This window comes from Engystomops pustulosus, chromosome 1 (assembly GCF_040894005.1).
Source record: "Engystomops pustulosus chromosome 1, aEngPut4.maternal, whole genome shotgun sequence".
Lineage (NCBI taxonomy): Eukaryota > Metazoa > Chordata > Amphibia > Anura > Leptodactylidae > Engystomops > Engystomops pustulosus.
The window spans coordinates 298,881,604-298,900,767 of NC_092411.1; the positions used below are offsets into that span (position 1 = coordinate 298,881,604).

Here is a 19,164-nt window from a genome sequence, read left to right on the forward strand (position 1 = left end):
ACCACCCAAGTGTGTGGAGACCACAATGCTGGGGATCCATAGCTATGGCACCAGCACCTCACATATAATACCAATACTGGGAGAAGAGGGGCTCCGAGGAGGCAGACAGAGGAGCCCCCCGGACCACCCCAGTGTGCAGAGACCACAATGCTGGGGATCCATAGCTATGGCACCAGCACCTCACATATAAAACCACCACTGGGAGAAGAGGGGCTCCGAGGAGGCAGACAGAGGAGCCCCCCGGACCACCCCAGTGTGCGGAGACCACAATGCTGGGGATCCATAGCTATGGCACCAGCACCTCACATATAAAACCACCACTGGGAGAAGAGGGGCTCCGAGGAGGCAGACAGAGGAGCCCCCCGGAACACCCCAGTGTGCAGAGACCACAATGCTGGGGATCCATAGCTATGGCACCAGCACCTCACATATAATACCAATACTGGGAGAAGAGGGGCTCCAAGGAGGCAGACAGAGGAGCCCCCCGGACCACCCCAGTGTGCGGAGACCACAATGCTGGGGATCCATAGCTATGGCACCAGCACCTCACATATAATACCACCACTGGGAGAAGAGGGGCTCCGAGGAGGCAGACAGAGGAGCCCCCCGGACCACCCCAGTGTGCGGAGACCACAATGCTGGGGATCCATAGCTATGAAACCAGCACCTCACATATAAAACTACCACTGGGAGAAGAGGGTCTCCAAGGAGGCAGACAGAGGAGCCCCCCGGACCACCCCAGTGTGCGGAGACCACAATGCTGGGGATCCATAGCTATGGCACCAGCACCTCACATATAAAACCACCACTGGGAGAAGAGGGGCTCCGAGGAGGCAGACAGAGGAGCCCCCCGGACCACCCCAGTGTGCGGAGACCATAATGCTGGGGATCCATAGCTATGGCACCAGCACCTCACATATCATACCACCACTGGGAGAAGAGGGGCTCCGAGGAGGCAGACAGAGGAGCCCCCCGGACCACCCCAGTGTGCGGAGACCACAATGCTGGGGATCCATAGCTATGAAACCAGCACCTCACATATAAAACCACCACTGGGAGAAGAGGGGCTCCAAGGAGGCAGACAGAGGAGCCCCCCGGACCACCCCAGTGTGCGGAGACCATAATGCTGGGGATCCATAGCTATGAAACCAGCACCTCACATATAATGCAACCACTGGGAGAAGAGGGGCTCCGAGGAGGCAGACAGAGGAGCCCCCTGGACCACCCCAGTGTGCGGATTCCACAATGCTGGGGATCCATAGCTATGGCACCAGCACCTCACATATAATACCAATACTGGGAGAAGAGGGTCTCCAAGGAGGCAGACAGAAGAGCCCCCCGGACCACCCCAGTGTGCGGAGACCACAATGCTGGGGATCCATAGCTATGGCACCAGCACCTCACATATCATACCACCACTGGGAGAAGAGGGGCTCCGAGGAGGCAGACAGAGGAGCCCACCGGACCACCCCAGTGTGCGGAGACCACAATGCTGGGGTTCCATAGCTATGACACCAGCACCTCACATATAAAACCACCACTGGGAGAAGAGGGGCTCCGAGGAGGCAGACAGAGGAGCCCCCCGGACCACCCAAGTGTGTGGAGACCATAATACTGGGGATCCATAGCTATGACACCAGCACCTCACATATAATGCAACCACTGGGGAAGCGGGGCTCCGAGGAGGCAGACAGAGGAGCCCCAAGACCACCTGAGTTTGTGGAGACCAGCGCCGCTGCATGGGACAATGCTGGGGATCCATAGCTGTGACACCAGGACCAGAAGCTCACGTATAATACCACCACTGGATGAAGAGAAGCTCCGAGGATGAGGGTAGTGGAGGCCCCTGGACCACCTGATGTGGAGACCACTGCCGCAGAAGAAAATGCTAGGGATCCATAGCTATGACACCAGCAGCTCACCTATAATACCACCACTGGGAGAATAGGGGCTCCGAGGAGGCAGAGAGTGGAGGCCCCTAGACCACCTGAGTGTGGTGAGACCACCTGAGTGTGCAAAGACCACCCGAGTGTGCAAAGACCACCCGAGTGTGCAGAGACCAACCGAGTGTGCAGAGACCTACCGAGTGTGCAGAGACCTACCGAGTGTGCAGAGACCAACCGAGTGTGCAGAGACCAACCGAGTGTGCAGAGACCAACCGAGTGTGCAGAGACCAACCGAGTGTGCGGAGACCACAACCGCCACCACATAGGACAATGCTGGTGATCCAAAGCTATGACATCAGCAGCAGCAGCTCACCTATAATACTACCACTGGAAGAAGAGGGGCTCCAAGGAGGCAAACAGAGCGGCGGGATGGCGGTTTTGGAGGAATTATTCGCCAGGATGAGGGAGGAAGCGGCGGCGAGAGGCCCAGACTAGGTGGAGGAGCAGCTGGCGGCGTGGGGACCGGGTGCAGAGCCTGGAGGACTGGGAGAGAGGCCAGCGAGGGCCAGGAGGCCACCAGTGAGGCTTAGCCCTTCCCCAGCAGGGTTCAGCGCGCAGGAGCCTTACCGGTCCAGCTGCAACTCCAGGCAATCCAGTCCAGGAGGCGGTGAGGAAGAGGTCGCAGGAGGGAGTCAGTAGCCGGACAACAAGGAAGCGGTGGTGGGTCTTTGGGTTGAAGCAGCGAGGGCAAGATGGCGGCATGTGGTGTTGTGAAGATGGTCCTCTGACAGCAGCCGGAAGAGGAGATGTGGCCAGAGTGGCAGGAACCGAAGTCCGTGGTGTGTGGTCCGTGGTGTGTAGCGGGAGACCAGTGGCGGAGAGTGGGGGAGGCTGCTGCTCTGGTCCCGGAGGGGCCTCCCAGGAGCGGGACGAGGCGGGCGAGCTGGCTGTATATGTATCCATTCCACCCACAGTGGGCTCGGGTGGCTCAGCGGGAGATGGTCAGGGAGGTGGCCCGTCTTCCAGGAGTGTAGATTTGGCGGTGCAGATAGTGGGTGGGTTTAGGGCTGCTGCCGATTTCGGCGGCCCCTTGCAGCGGCAATGGGGAGTTGGTGCCTACCGTGGCACCACCTGGGGGCAATGTTGATATAAAACGTGGAGTTTCGTCCGTTTTCTTTCCATTGCAGGACCGTGGCGGGCCGAACGGCGTAATCCTCAGAGTTTTACGGGGCTACACAGCTCCTAGTGCTAAAACAGACACAGTAGTGTTACACTTCTAAGGTTATCGGAAACCCTCCGATAACGCTAACAAACACTGCTGCACTGTACACTAGAAATGCCAGACCACTCTCAAAGTGGTCTGGCGTATTCATGAGGGGGCGGGATTAGGGGTGGTGACTGCGCATGATGCGCGGCAGTCATCACTGGCCTATGGAGTGAGCGGGGTGGTCCGGGGAAGAGTCAGCGCCTCGGACCGCCCCGTCATGAATATGCGTTCCTATTGTACAGCATGGCAGTGTTTCGGAAACCTCCAATAACACTAGTAGGGTAACACTGCTGCACCTGTCTTAGCACTAGGAGCTGATTACTTCAGTAACATCTCCTAGTGCCGTTTTTAAGGGTGACAGGTCTGGTGAGGGGTCTTCGAAAGGGGGCGACTCCTGTGAAGCTAGAAAAAATGGTAGTGTTGTTACAGAGGAACCCAAGTAGGGAAAAGGTGCAGTTACTAGTTGAAGGGTTTAGGGATGGTTTTAGGTTCCTGTTAAAAGAATTTTCGGTGTTGGGTGTTGTTAAAAATCTGAAGTCTGGCGGAGTATCCAGAGGTAGTGCGGGACAAGTTAGGAAAGGTGAGTTTGGGAAGTAGGTTAGGCCCCTTTGCGCGACCACTGGTAAAGGGCCTGCGGGTATTGACCCTGGGAGTGGTGCCGAAGAAAGAGAAGGGGAAGTTTCGGCTTATCCATCACTTATCTTACCCTGTAGGGGCTTTGGTTAACAATGACATTGATGCTTCCCTTTCGACAGTGTCCTATACATCCTTTGATGCGGCGGTTGCATTGGTGTGGGATGCAGGGCAAGGGGCGCTCATGGCGAAGGCAGATATCGAATCGGCCTTTCGTATATTCGTCAATGCACCTGTTGGGTTGCTTTTTTGTGTGCGAGTGTGATGCAGCATGTCAACTTAAGGGGTCAAGTCGGCATGCTTGGCGGGTTCTTGGCAACAGCTAGGTGGAACATTAAAATTGGAGGTTTGAAAAAATATGCACTAAAATCCTGTGAGGTGGATTTTAATAGTACGTCACATGCCGGGTGCATGGAGAGGGTTCACGGGCCGAGCCCTCTCTATAGCCGATAAGTCTTTGCTGCATATTGCAGCACAGGCTTGCCGGTAACACCCGCGATCAGTGCCGCCATCTATCTGAGGATCGTTGCTCCCTGTGATATCATCGGGGAGCGGCAATCCATCGCCATGGAAGCCTGGGGTCTTCCGAAGACCCAAGGCTTCTTCGGGTTAACCCATTCATTACAATGTGCTATCAAAAGGTTGTACAGTGCTAAAAATGATAACATTGTAAAGGTCATCAAAAGCCGCAAAAACGACGCCTCCCAAAGCTCCGTACACCAAAGTACGAAAAAGTTATTAGCGCCAAAAGACGGCAAAATCCCCAAAACATTTTTTGTACAGGAGGTTTTAATTTTTGGAAATATAAGAAAATATTATAAAGCCTATACAAATTTGGTATCCTGGTGATTGCACAGACCCCAAGAATAAAGTAGACATGTCATTTGGGGCATACAGTGAAAGCTGTAAAATCCAAGCCCACAAGAAAACGGCGCAAATGCGTTTTTTAACCAATTTCACTGCATTTGGAATGTTTTTCCCGCTTCCCAGTACACGGCAGGGAATATTAAATACCACCATTTTGAAGTGTAACTTGTTACACAGAAAATAAGACGCCACACAGCTCAGTACATGGAAAAATAAAAACGTATAGATTTTTGAAGGTGAGGAGTGAAAAATCAAAATGCAAAAACGAAAAAGGGCAGCGGCGGGAAGGGGTTAAAGAACAAGGTATGGTGGTTTTCCCTGGGTATGTCCCGGTAGGAAGATTTGGTTAATTGTCTCTAATGGTCGGTCTAGGGCCACATCCTCTCTTGCCATTTAGCTAGGAGGTTGGCGGCTAGTGGAGCCGGGGCTGTGGTTCCCTGCGCTGTGCACCTAATTATGTTTTATGAGAGACAATTTTATGTTCAAGGTTATTACCATTGAAAAATATGCCACCATTATGGGTTGTTGCCGAGAGCTCAGAACATATGTTATGTTTACATTTCGTGTTTTTAATACATTTTTCTATATTTTACAGATTGTACAGATACCTTGTAGGAAACTTATTTCTCCTACATATGGTATAAAAGGAACCTGTCAGCTGTTGCCACCATACAGACAGCAGCCAGTGATGGGCAATTCTCCTGGAAAGCTGGGTAATCATAACCCTGTGTCCTCAAACTGCTGTGTCCCCACGGTTATGTATTGTCCCTGGAGAGATGTGTAATCATCCTTTTGTGTATGATGTTAGAAGCAGCAGGGCTGAAATATGTGCAACACCCCTGCCAATGCATGGGCAGGCTGGTAGTTGTGAATAGTGCCCTCTCCAGGTCAGGAGCTGTAGCTACTGCTTGGTAAGGTAAAAGTTAACATTGTGATCTGTGACTATCCAATGATGTTCTGGTAATACAAGCTGTAAGATGATTGGATGGGTGCTACCACCTGACCAGGGAGTACATGGTCTTAGCTCTCTATCCTGAGTCAGAGCATAGAGTCTGCAGACAAAACCAGACCTCAGGGTCTGTCTGCCACAGAGACTGTCCTAATTGCAGGAACTACAGGTGTCGCCATCAGGCAAACGCCTAGCACCCAGATCAAGTCCAGAGACTTAGGCCCACAACTGAGCTCCACTGCCCGGACTCGGTCCCATCTCTACCAGCCTAGCCCGAATCTACTACAAGGCTGTGTGTAACCTTCCTGTGGATCGGCTCTCCATGACTCTTCCAGACTGAGAATCTGCTGTTAATCGTTTTGGCCATTGTCTGCTGTTTAATGAAGAACTTGATTTGCACAACGTTGCCTCGATCTGATCCCTGGATACGGCTGTTACCACCACGGGCTCCCCATCCATTACCCAGGGACTCATACTACAGACACTCAGGGGTTGCTCCAGGGAGATTCAGTACCACAGCCTCTCCCTCCATAAATCTTGCACACACCACATGCTGGAGACCTGCCAGTCTTTGGGACAGTCCTCCGGTTCCCATACCAAGCACCAAGCTGCCTCCAGGCCATGAGTAAAGACTATGCCCCAGTAGGTGATGTTGCACATGGATTTATAGTCCAGGATTGTAGCTTGTTCAAGTGCATGTGTTGTCACACTGCTGTGTTCTGTGCTCTCAGAAGCCATTTCTGCTTTCTTCCAGTGAATGAAAGCATTCTGGTCAATGAGTGGGGGGAGAGAGGATCTACAATGACTGCAGAGAGGCTGAATATATAAGGAGGGATGGAGCGAGAAGTCCAACCCCAAAATGGAAGGAGTCATCTCACAAGATCTACGAGACTCTGCAGGTATACGGAGGGATGGAGCGAGGGGCCCGACTACATGAAATACACAAATATATACACACACACACATATATATCAGAGTATCATAGTTTATAGGGTTGTGCAAAGAAGAATGGAGGAACCTCCAGCCTCTAGATATACAGAGAAGAATGGGGGAACCTCCAGCCTCTAGATGTACAGAGAGGAATGGAGGAACCTCCAGCCTCTAGATGTACAGAGAAGAATGGGGGAACCTCCAGCCTCTAGATGTACAGGGAAGAATGGGGGAACCTCCAGCCTCTAGATGTACAGAGAGGAATGGAGGAACCTCCAGCCTCTAGATGTACAGAGAAGAATGGGGGAACCTCCAGCCTCTAGATGTACAGGGAAGAATGGGGGAACCTCCAGCCTCTAGATGTACAGAGAAGAATGGAGGAACCTCCAGCCTCTAGATGTACAAAGAAGAATGGGGGAACCTACAGCCTCTAGATGTACAAAGAAGAATGGAGGAACCTCCAGCCTCTAGATGTACAAAGAAGGATGGAGGAACCTCCAGCCTCTAGATGTACAAAGAAGAATGGGGGAACCTCCAGCCTCTAGATGTACAAAGAAGAATGGGGGAACCTCCAGCCTCTAGATGTACAAAGAAGAATGGGGGAACCTCCAGCCTCTAGATGTACAAAGAAGAATGGGGGAACCTCCAGCCTCTAGATGTACAAAGAAGAATGGGAGAACCTCCAGCCTCTAGATGTACAAAGACGAATGGGGGAACCTCCAGCCTCTAGATGTACAGAGAAGAATGGAGGAACCTCCAGCCTCTATATGTACAAAGAAGAATGGGAGAACCTCCAGCCTCTAGATGTACAAAGAAGAATGGGAGAACCTCCAGCCTCTAGATGTACAAAGACGAATGGAGGAACCTCCAGCCTCTAGATGTACAGAGAAGAATGGAGGAACCTCCAGCCTCTAGATGTACAGAGAAGAATGGGAGAACCTCCAGCCTCTAGATGTACAAAGAAGAATGGGGGAACCTCCAGCCTCTAGATGTACAGAGAAGAATGGAGGAACCTCCAGCCTCTAGATGTACAGAGAAGAATGGGGAACCTCCAGCCTCTAGATGTACAGAGAAGAATGGAGGAACCTCCAGCCTCTAGATGTACAGAGAAGAATGGGGAACCTCCAGCCTCTAGATGTACAGAGAAGAATGGAGGAACCTCCAGCCTCTAGATGTACAGAGAAGAATGGGGAACCTCCAGCCTCTAGATGTACAGAGAAGAATGGGGGAACCTCCAGCCTCTAGATGTACAGAGAAGAATGGGGGAACCTCCAGCCTCTAGATGTACAGAGAAGAATGGAGGAACCTCCAGCCTCTAGATGTACAAAGAAGAATGGAGGAACCTCCAGCCTCTAGATGTACAGAGAAGAATGGAGGAACCTCCAGTCTCTAGATGTACAGAGAAGAATTGTGGAATCTCCAGCCTCTAGATGTACAAAGAAGAATGGAGGAACCTGCAGCCTCTAGATGTACAAAGAAGAATGGAGGAACCTCCAGCCTCTAGATGTACAGAGAAGAATTGTGGAATCTCCAGCCTCTAGATGTACAAAGAAGAATGGGGGAACCTCCAGCCTCTACATGTACAGAGAAGAACGGGGGAACCTCCAGCCTCTAGATGTACAGAGAAGAATGGGGGAACCTCCAGCCTATAGATGTACAAAGAAGAACGGGGTAACCTCCAGCCTCTAGATGTACAGAGAAGAATGGGGGGGGGACCTCCAGCCTCTAGATGTTCAAAGAGGAATGGAGGAACCTCCAGCCTCTAGATGTACAGAGAAGAATGGGGGAACCTCCGGCCTCTAGATGTACAAAGAAGAATGGAGGAACCTCCAGCCTCTAGATGTACAAAGAGGAATGGGGGAACCTCCAGCCTCTAGATGTACAGAGAAGAATGATGGAACCTCCAGCCTCTAGATGTACAAAGAAGAATGGGGGAACCTCCAGCCTCTAGATGTACAAAGAAGAATAGGGGAACCTCCAGCCTATAGATGTACAGAGAAGAATTGGGGAACCTCCAGCCTCTAGATGTACAAGAAGAATGGGGGATCCTCCAGCCTCTAGATGTACAAAGAAGAATGGAGGAACCTCCAGCCTCTAGATGTACAGAGAAGAATGGGGGAACCTCCAGCCTCTAGATGTGCAAAGATGAATGGAGGAACCTCCAGCCTCTAGATGTACAAAGAAGAATGGAGGAACCTCCAGCCTCTAGATGTACAGAGAAGAATTGTGGAATCTCCAGCCTCTAGATGTACAAAGAAGAATGGAGGAACCTCCAGCCTCTAAAAGTACAAAGAAGAATGGGGGAACTTCCAGCCTCTATATGTACAAAAAAGAATGGGGGAACCTCCAGCCTCTAGATGTACAAAGAAGAATGGAGGAACCTCCAGCCTCTAGATGTACAAAGACGAATGGGGGAACCTCCAGCCTCTAGATGTACAGAGAAGAATGGAGGAACCTCCAGCCTCTAGATGTACAAAGAAGAATGGAGGAGCCTCCAGTCACTAAATGTACAAAGAAGAATGGGGGAACCTCCAGCCTCTAGATGTACAAAGAAGAATGGGGGAACCTCCAGCCTCTAGATGTACATAGAAGAATGGGGGAACCTCCAGCCTCTAGATGTACAAAAAAGAATGGGGGAACCTCCAGCCTCTAGATGTACAAAGAAGAATGGAGGAACTTCCAGCCTCTAGATATACAAAGAAGAATAGGGGGAACCTCAAGCCTCTTGATGTACAAAGAAGAATAGGGGGAACCTCCAGCCTCTAGATGTACAAAGAAGAATGGGGGAATCTCCAGCTTCTAGATGTAGGAAGAAGAATGGAGGAACTTCCAGCCTCTAGATGTACAAAGAAGAATGGAGGAACCTCCAGCCTCTAGATGTACAGAGAAGAATGGGGGGAACCTTCAGACTCTAGATGTACAAAGAAGAATGGGGGGACCTCCAGCCTCTAGATGTACAGAGAAGAATAGAGGAACCTCAAGCCTCTAGATGTACAAAGAAGAATGTAGGAACCTCCAGCCTCTAGATGTACAAAGAAGAATGTAGGAACCTCCAGCCTCTAGATGTACAAAGAAGAATGTAGGAACCTCCAGCCTCTAGATGTACAAAGAAGAATGGAGGAACCTCAAGCCTCTAGATGTACAAAGAAGAATGTAGGAACCTCCAGCCTCTAGATGTACAAAGAAGAATGGAGGAACCTCAAGCCTCTAGATGTACAAAGAAGAATGAAGGAACCTCCAGCCTCTAGATGTACAGAGAAGAATGGGGGAACCTCCAGCCTCTAGATGTACAGAGAAGAATGGGGGAATCTCCAGCCTCTAGATGTACAGAGAAGAATGGAGGAACCTCCAGCCTCTAGATGTACAGAGAAGAATGGAGGAACCTCCAGCCTCTAGATGTACAAAGAAGAATGGGGGAACCTCCAGCCTCTAGATGTACAGAGAAGAATGGAGGAACCTCCAGCCTCTAGATGTGCAGAGAAGAATGGGGGAACCTCCAGCCTCTAGATGTACAAAGAAGAATGGGGGAACCTCCAGCCTCTAGATGTACAGAGAAGAATGGGGGGGGACCTCCAGCCTCTAGATGTACAAAGAGGAATGGAGGAACCTCCAGCCTCTAGATGTACAGAGAAGAATGGATGAACCTCCAGCCTCTAGATGTACAAAGAAGAATGGGGGATCCTCCAGCCTCTAGATGTACAAAGAAGAATGGAGGAACCTCCAACCTCTAGCTGTACAAAGAAGTATGGGGGATCCTCCAGCCTCTAGATGTACAAAGAAGAATGGGGGGACCTCCAGCCTCTAAATGTACAATGAAGAATGGGGGGAACCTCCAGCCTTTAGATGTACAAAGAAGAATGGGGGAACCTCCAGCCTCTAGATGTACAGAGAAGAATGGAGGAACCTCCAACCTCTAGATGTACAAAGAAGAATGTTGGAACCTCCAGCCTCTAGATGTACAGAGAAGAATGGGGGAACCTCCAGCCTCTAGATGTACAGAGAAGAATGGAGGAACCTTCAGACTCTAGATGTGCAAAAAAAAAAAAACAGGGGAACCTCCAGCCTCTAGATATACAAAGAAGAATGAGGGGAACCTCCAGCCTCTAGATGTACAGAGAAGAATGGAGGAATCTCCAGCCTCTAAATGTACAAAGAAGAATGGAGGAACCTCCAGCCTTTAGATGTACAAAGAAGAATGGGGGAACCTCCAGCCTGTAGATGTACAGAGAAGAATGGAGGAACCTCCAACCTCTAGATGTTTAAAGAAGAATGGGGGAACCTCCAGCCTCTAGATGTACAGAGAAGAATGGGGGAACCTCCAGCCTCTAGATGTACAGAGAAGAATGGAGGAACCTCCAGCCTCTAAATGTACAAAGAAGAATGGGGGGAACCTCCAGCCTCTAGATGTACAAAGAAGAATGGAGGAACCTCCAGCCTCTAGATGTACAGAGAAGAATGGAGGAACCTCCAGCCTCTAAATGTACAAAGAAGAATGGGGGGAACCTCCAGCCTCTAGATGTACAAAGAAGAATGGAGGAACCTCCAGCCTCTAGATGTACAGAGAAGAATGGAGGAACCTTCAGACTCTAGATGTGCAAAAAAAAAACGGGGGAACCTCCAGCCTCTAGATGTACAGAGAAGAATGGGGGGACCTCCAACCTCTAGATGTTCAAAGAAGAATGGAGGAACCTCCAGCCTCTAGATGTACAGAGAAGAATGGAGGAACCTTCAGACTCTAGATGTGCAAAAAAAAAACGGGGGAACCTCCAGCCTCTAGATGTACAGAGAAGAATGGGGGGACCTCCAACCTCTAGATGTACAAGGAAGAATGGGGGATCCTCCCGCCTATAAATGTACAAAGAAGAATGGGGGAACCTCCAGCCTCTAGATGTACAGAGAAGAATGGGGGAACCTCCAGCCTCTAGATGTACAAAGAAGAATGGGGGAACCTCCAGCCTCTAGATGTACAAAGAAGAATGGGGGAACCTCCAGCCTCTAGATGTACAAAGAAGAATGGGGGAACCTCCAGCCTCTAGATGTACAAAGAAGAATGGGAGGAACCTCCAGCCTCTAGGTGTACAAAGAAGAATGGAGGAACCTCCAGCCTCTAGATGTACAAAGAAGAATGGAGGAACCTCAAGCCTCTAGATGTACAAAGAAGAATGGTGGAATCTCCAGCCTCTAGATGTAGGAAGAAGAATGGAGGAAACTTCAGACTCTAAATGTACAGAGAAGAATGGAGGAACCTCCAGCCTCTAGATGTACAAAGAAGAACGGGGGAACCTCCAGCCTCTAGATGTACAGAGAAGAATGGAGGAACCTCCAGCCTCTAGATGTACAAAGAAGAATGGGGGAACCTCCGGCCTCTAGATGTACAAAGAAGAATGGAGGAACCTCCAGCCTCTAGATGTACAAAGAGGAATGGAGGAACCTCCAGCCTCTAGATGTACAGAGAAGAATGGAGGAACCTCCAGCCTCTAGATGTACAAAGAAGAATGGAGGAACCTCCAGCCTCTAGATGTACAGAGAAGAATTGTGGAATCTCCAGCCTCTAGATGTACAAAGAAGAATGGAGGAACCTGCAGCCTCTAGATGTACAGAGAAGAATGGAGGAACCTCCAGCCTCTAGATGTACAAAGAAGAATGGAGGAACCTCCAGCCTCTAGATGTACAGAGAAGAATTGTGGAATCTCCAGCCTCTAGATGTACAGAGAAGAATAGAGGAACCTCCAGCCTCTAGATGTACAAAGAAGAATGGGGGAACCTCCAGCCTCTAGATGTACAGAGAAGAACGGGGGAACCTCCAGCCTCTAGATGTACAGAGAAGAATGGGGGAACCTCCAGCCTATAGATGTACAAAGAAGAACGGGGGAACCTCCAGCCTCTAGATGTACAGAGAAGAATGGGGGGGGGGGGGACCTCCAGCCTCTAGATGTACAAAGAGGAATGGAGGAACCTCCAGCCTCTAGATGTACAGAGAAGAATGGGGGAACCTCCGGCCTCTAGATGTACAAAGAAGAATGGAGGAACCTCCAGCCTCTAGATGTACAAAGAGGAATGGAGGAACCTCCAGCCTCTAGATGTACAAAGAGGAATGGAGGAACCTCCAGCCTCTAGATGTACAAAGAAGAATGGAGGAACCTCCAGCCTCTAGATGTACAGAGAAGAATGGGGGAACCTCCAGCCTCTAGATGTGCAAAGATGAATGGAGGAACCTCCAGCCTCTAGATGTACAAAGAAGAATGGAGAAACCTCCAGCCTCTAGAAGTACAAAGAAGAATGGGGGAACTTCCAGCCTCTATATGTACAAAAAAGAATGGGGGAACCTCCAGCCTCTAGATGTACAAAGAAGAATGGAGGAACCTCCAGCCTCCAGAGGTACAAAGACGAATGGGGGAACCTCCAGCCTCTAGATGTACAGAGAAGAATGGAGGAACCTCCAGCCTCTAGATGTACAAAGAAGAATGGAGGAGCCTCCAGTCACTTAATGTACAAAGAAGAATGGGGGAACCTCCAGCCTCTAGATGTACAAAGAAGAATGGGGGAACCTCCAGCCTCTAGATGTACATAGAAGAATGGGGGAACCTCCAGCCTCTAGATGTACAAAAAAGAATGGGGGAACCTCCAGCCTCTAGATGTACAAAGAAGAATGGAGGAACTTCCAGCCTCTAGATATACAAAGAAGAATAGGGGGAACCTCAAGCCTCTTGATGTACAAAGAAGAATAGGGGGAACCTCCAGCCTCTAGATGTACAAAGAAGAATGGTGGAATCTCCAGCTTCTAGATGTAGGAAGAAGAATGGAGGAACTTCCAGCCTCTAGATGTACAAATAAGAATGGAGGAACCTCCAGCCTCTAGATGTACAGAGAAGAATGGGGGGAACCTTCAGACTCTAGATGTACAAAGAAGAATGGGGGGACCTCCAGCCTCTAGATGTACAGAGAAGAATGGAGGAACCTCAAGCCTCTAGATGTACAAAGAAGAATGTAGGAACCTCCAGCCTCTAGATGTACAAAGAAGAATGTAGGAACCTCCAGCCTCTAGATGTACAAAGAAGAATGTAGGAACCTCCAGCCTCTAGATGTACAAAGAAGAATGTAGGAACCTCAAGCCTCTAGACCTCCAGCCTCTAGATGTACAAAGAAGAATGGAGGAACCTCAAGCCTCTAGATGTACAAAGAAGAATGAAGGAACCTCCAGCCTCTAGATGTACAGAGAAGAATGGGGGAACCTCCAGCCTCTAGATGTACAGAGAAGAATGGGGGAATCTCCAGCCTCTAGATGTACAGAGAAGAATGGGGGAACCTCCAGCCTCTAGATGTACAGAGAAGAATGGAGGTACCTCCAGCCTCTAGATGTACAAAGAAGAATGGGGGAACCTCCAGCCTCTAGATGTACAGAGAAGAATGGAGGAACCTCCAGCCTCTAGATGTGCAGAGAAGAATGGGGGAACCTCCAGCCTCTAGATGTACAAAGAAGAATGGGGGAACCTCCAGCCTCTAGATGTACAGAGAAGAATGGAGGAACCTTCAGACTCTAGATGTGCAAAGAAGAATGTTGGAACCTCCAGCCTCTAGATGTACAGAGAAGAATGGGGGAACCTCCAGCCTCTAGATGTACAGAGAAGAATGGAGGAACCTCCAACCTCTAGATGTACAAAGAAGAATGTTGGAACCTCCAGCCTCTAGATGTACAGAGAAGAATGGGGGAACCTCCAGCCTCTAGATGTACAGAGAAGAATGGAGGAACCTTCAGACTCTAGATGTGCAAAGAAGAATGTTGGAACCTCCAGCCTCTAGATGTACAGAGAAGAATGGGGGAACCTCCAGCCTCTAGATGTACAGAGAAGAATGGAGGAACCTTCAGACTCTAGATGTGCAAAAAAAAAAACAGGGGAACCTCCAGCCTCTAGATATACAAAGAAGAATGGGGGAACCTCCAGCCTCTAGATGTACAGAGAAGAATGGAGGAACCTCCAGCCTTTAAATGTACAAAGAAGAATGGAGGAACCTCCAGCCTTTAGATGTACAAAGAAGAATGGGGGAACCTCCAGCCTCTAGATGTACAGAGAAGAATGGAGGAACCTCCAACCTCTAGATGTTTAAAGAAGAATGGGGGAACCTCCAGCCTCTAGATGTACAAAGAAGAATGGGGGGAACCTCCAGCCTCTAGATGTACAAAGAAGAATGGAGGAACCTCCAGCCTCTAGATGTACAGAGAAGAATGGAGGAACCTTCAGACTCTAGATGTGCAAAAAAAAAACGGGGGAACCTCCAGCCTCTAGATGTACAGAGAAGAATGGGGGGACCTCCAACCTCTAGATGTACAAGGAAGAATGGGGGAACCTCCAGCCTATAAATGTACAAAGAAGAATGGGGGAACCTCCAGCCTCTAGATGTACAGAGAAGAATGGAGGAACCTCCAACCTCTAGATGTACAAATAAGAATGGGGGAACCTCCAGCCTCTAGATGTACAGAGAAGAATGGGGGAACCTCCAGCCTCTAGATGTACAGAGAAGAATGGAGGAACCTCCAGCCTCTAAATGTACAAAGAAGAATGGGGGGAACCTCCAGCCTCTAGATGTTCAAAGAAGAATGGAGGAACCTTCAGACTCTAGATGTGCAAAAAAAAAACGGGGGAACCTCCAGCCTCTAGATGTACAGAGAAGAATGGGGGGACCTCCAACCTCTAGATGTACAAGGAAGAATGGGGGATCCTCCAGCCTATAAATGTACAAAGAAGAATGGGGGAACCTCCAGCCTCTAGATGTACAAAGAAGAATGGGGGAACCTCCAGCCTCTAGATGTACAAAGAAGAATGGGGGAACCTCCAGCCTCTAGATGTACAAAGAAGAATGGGGGGAACCTCCAGCCTCTAGATGTACAAAGAAGAATGGAGGAACCTGCAGCCTCTAGATGTATAAAGAAGAATGGAGGAGCTTCCAGCCTCTAGATGTATAAAGAAGAATGGAGGAACCTCCAGCCTCTAGATGTACAGAGAAGAATGGAGGAACCTCCAGCCTCTAGATGTACAAAGAAGAATGGGAGAACCTACAGCCTCTAGATATACAAAGAAGAATGGGGGAACCTCCAGCCTCTAGATGTACAAAGAAGAATGGGGGAACCTCCAGCCTCTAGATGTACAAAGAAGAATGGGGGAACCTCCAGCCTCTAGATGTACAAAGAAGAATGGGGGAACCTCCCGCCTCTAGATGTACAGAGAAGAATGGGGGAACCTCCAGCCTCTAGATGTATAAAGAAGAATGGAGGAACCTCCAGCCTCTAGATGTACAAAGAAGAATGGAGGAACCTCCAGCCTCTAGATGTACAAAGAAGAATGGGGGAACCTCCCGCCTCTAGATGTACAGAGAAGAATGGGGGAACCTCCAGCCTCTAGATGTATAAAGAAGAATGGGGGAACCTCCAGCCTCTAGATGTACAAAGAAGAATGGGGGAACCTCCAGCCTCTAGATGTACAAAGAAGAATGGGGGGAATCTCCAGCCTCTAGATGTACAAAGAAGAATGGAGGAACCTCCAGCCTCTAGATATACAGAGAGGAATGGAGGTACCTCCAGCCTCTAGATGTACAGAGAAGAATGGAGGTACCTCCAGCCTCTAGATGTACAGGGAAGAATGGGGGAACCTCCAGCCTCTAGATGTACAAAGAAGAATGGGGGAACCTCCAGCCTCTATCCTCAAAATTGTCAGGTTTGGGGTAAGAACTTCAGTCTGCAGTTGCTCCATCACTTGAACCATCCCACACCCAGTAAATTACACCCTGGACTAACAGAAGATTTTTTGTAACGTAAGGCGCTGGTTGTTATGGTTATGGGTTGGCTTGTTGCGTTTCCCATCGCTTGCCTCTTGGTTTGGTATCATCCATTGTTCTGATCAGTGTTACTACTTTGGGGAGCAGACACTGCTTGGAATCATTCTAGAATCCTGGTAGAGGTTCCTAGGCTCTCATATATGTGCAGCCTCTTACCTGTCTATGATCACGGGGTCAGAGGGCGTCTCGTTGCGATTTCCACAGCTCTTTTTGTCACAGCATCGACTACAATGGTGAAAAAAAAAAAACAGTTATTAAAATAAGAGACTTTTCACCCCTGGTATATAGAAGAGAGGCCGGTCACCCAGCCCTCACAGGTCTCTGTATGACCCCTGCTTAGTTAGACAGGAGCTTCACCTCGCGCTTTTACGCAACATTTTAATATAGTTTTTCACCACTTTGATGGAAACGGTTTAGTAAATGAGGGGTCCCCGGGGGCGGCTCTGTAGATTTTGGTTCTCTACAAAGTCTCGCTGCTCATCCAAGACTCATTACCCTAAATCCTAAGTATAAATGACTCCTCCCGTCTCCCCCGACACTACGCCTGAGGGACAAACAAGGGGAGATGGTGGAGACCGTTACCAGGAAGGAGTCTCCTGAAGCCACCTGAGATGTCTCTCCAAAAACCAGGGGGGGGGGGAGAACACAATCATTGAAGATCATTGTGCGTCCTCATAGGGAGTGCTCTCCCAGCTGTGTACTGTGCCACAAACAGGTGGGGGTCCATAGGCAAGGAACATAGGGGCTTATTTACTAAGGGTCGCGGTTCACACTTTCATCTGACACTTTCATTTTCTGATTTAACAGGGATTTGTGCTGGGATTGTGTCGCATGCGATCGGATCTTGGCGCAGCTGCCCTGCTTCCATGTGACAGAAGCACGCTATCGGATTGTGTCGCATCATGTGACAGAAATTAGGGTGCGAGCCGTCGGACGATCCGACTGATTGAGACTGAGTGCGGGAATTTAACTTTCAAATTGTGTCGCAAGACAATGCACTTACATGTACCAGGAAGAGGAAGGTGAACTCCGAGTACATTATCGTCGGACATGTGAGTGCATTGTCCATGTATAATGCCCTATAATTCACTAAGATTGTGCGCCCGATATCCTGCATGTGTCGCTTCCCCGCTCAGGTCCCAGGAGTTCACCTTCTTCTTCCTGGTGCATGTAAGTGCATTGTCCGTGTATAATGCGCTGTGCGGGGAGTCACTAAGATCGTGCGCCCGATATCCTGCATGTGTCGCTTCCCCGCTCAGGTCCCAGGAGTTCACCTTCTTCTTCCTGGTGCATGTAAGTGCATTGTCCGTGTATAATGCGCTGTGTGGGGAGTCACTAAGATCGTGCGCCCGATATCCTGCATGTGTCGCTTCCCCGCTCAGGTCCCCGGAGTTCACCTTCTTCTTCCTGGTGCATGTAAGTGCATTGTCCGTGTATAATGCGCTGTGTGGGGAGTCACTAAGATCGTGCGCCCGATATCCTGCATGTGTCGCTTCCCCGCTCAGGTCCCCAGAGTTCACCTTCTTCTTCCTGGTGCATGTAAGTGCATTGTCCGTGTATAATGCGCTGTGCGGGGAGTCACTAAGATCCTGCGCCTGATATCCTGCATGTGTCGCTTCCCCGCTCAGGTCCCCGGAGTTCACCTTCTTCTTCCTGGTGCTTGTAAGTGCATTGTCCGTGTATAATGCGCTGTGCGGGGAGTCACTAAGATCCTGCGCCCGATATCCTGCATGTGTCGCTTCTCCATTCAGGTCCCCGGAGTTCACCTTCTTCCTGGTGCATGTAAGTGCATTGTCCGTGTATAATGCGTTGTACAGGGAGTCACTAAGATCCTGCGCCCCATATCCTGCTTGTGTCACTTCCCCGATCAGGTCCCCGGAGTTCACCTTCTTCTTCCTGGTGCATGTAAGTGCATTGTCCGTGTATAATGCGCTGTGCGGGGAGTCACTAAGATCCTGCGCCCGATATCCTGCATGTGTCACTTCCCCGCTCAGGTCCCCGGAGTTCACCTTCTTCCTTTTGCATCTAAGTGCATTGTCCGTGTATAATGCGCTGTGCGGGGAGTCACTAAGATCCTGCGCCCGATATCCTGCATGTGTTGCTTCCCCGCTCAGGTCCCCGAAGTTCACCTTCTTCTTCCTGGTGCATGTAAGTGCATTTTCCGTGTATAATGCGCTGTGCGGGGAGTCACTAAGATCCTGCGCCCGATATCCTGCATGTGTCACTTCCCCGCTCAGGTCCCCGGAGTTCACCTTCTTCCTGGTGCATGTAATTGCATTGTCCATGTATAATGCGCTGTGCGGGGAGTCACTAAGATCCTGCGCCCGATATCCTGCATGTGTCGCTTCCCCGCTCAGGTCCCCGGAGTTCACCTTCTTCCTTTTGCATCTAAGTGCATTGTCCGTGTATAATGCGCTGTGCGGGGAGTCACTAAGATCCTGCGCCCGATATCCTGCATGTGTTGCTTCCCCGCTCAGGTCCCCGAAGTTCACCTTCTTCTTCCTGGTGCATGTAAGTGCATTTTCCGTGTATAATGCGCTGTGCGGGGAGTCACTAAGATCCTGCGCCCGATATCCTGCATGTGTCACTTCCCCGCTCAGGTCCCCGGAGTTCACCTTCTTCCTGGTGCATGTAATTGCATTGTCCATGTATAATGCACTGTGCGGAGAGTCACTAAGATCCTGCGCCCGATATCCTGCATGTGTCGCTTCCCCGCTCAGGTCCCTGGAGTTCACCTTCTTCTTCCTGGTGCATGTAAGTGCATTGTCCGTGTATAATGCGCTGTGCGGGGAGTCACTAAG

The 19,164-nt window shown here is 49.9% G+C and overlaps 1 protein-coding gene across 2 annotated transcripts in view; it reads right to left on the reverse strand.

Annotated features, from left to right (window-relative positions):
- Positions 1–19,164, reverse strand: part of LOC140084550 (transcription factor COE3-like) — a 127,299-nt gene that overhangs the window by 59,938 nt on the left and 48,197 nt on the right. For both annotated transcript variants that reach the window (XM_072126463.1, XM_072126462.1), the window contains exon 6: positions 16,520–16,588. In XM_072126463.1, the coding sequence (XP_071982564.1) occupies positions 16,520–16,588 (69 nt within the window). The remainder of the gene's footprint in view (positions 1–16,519; positions 16,589–19,164) is intronic.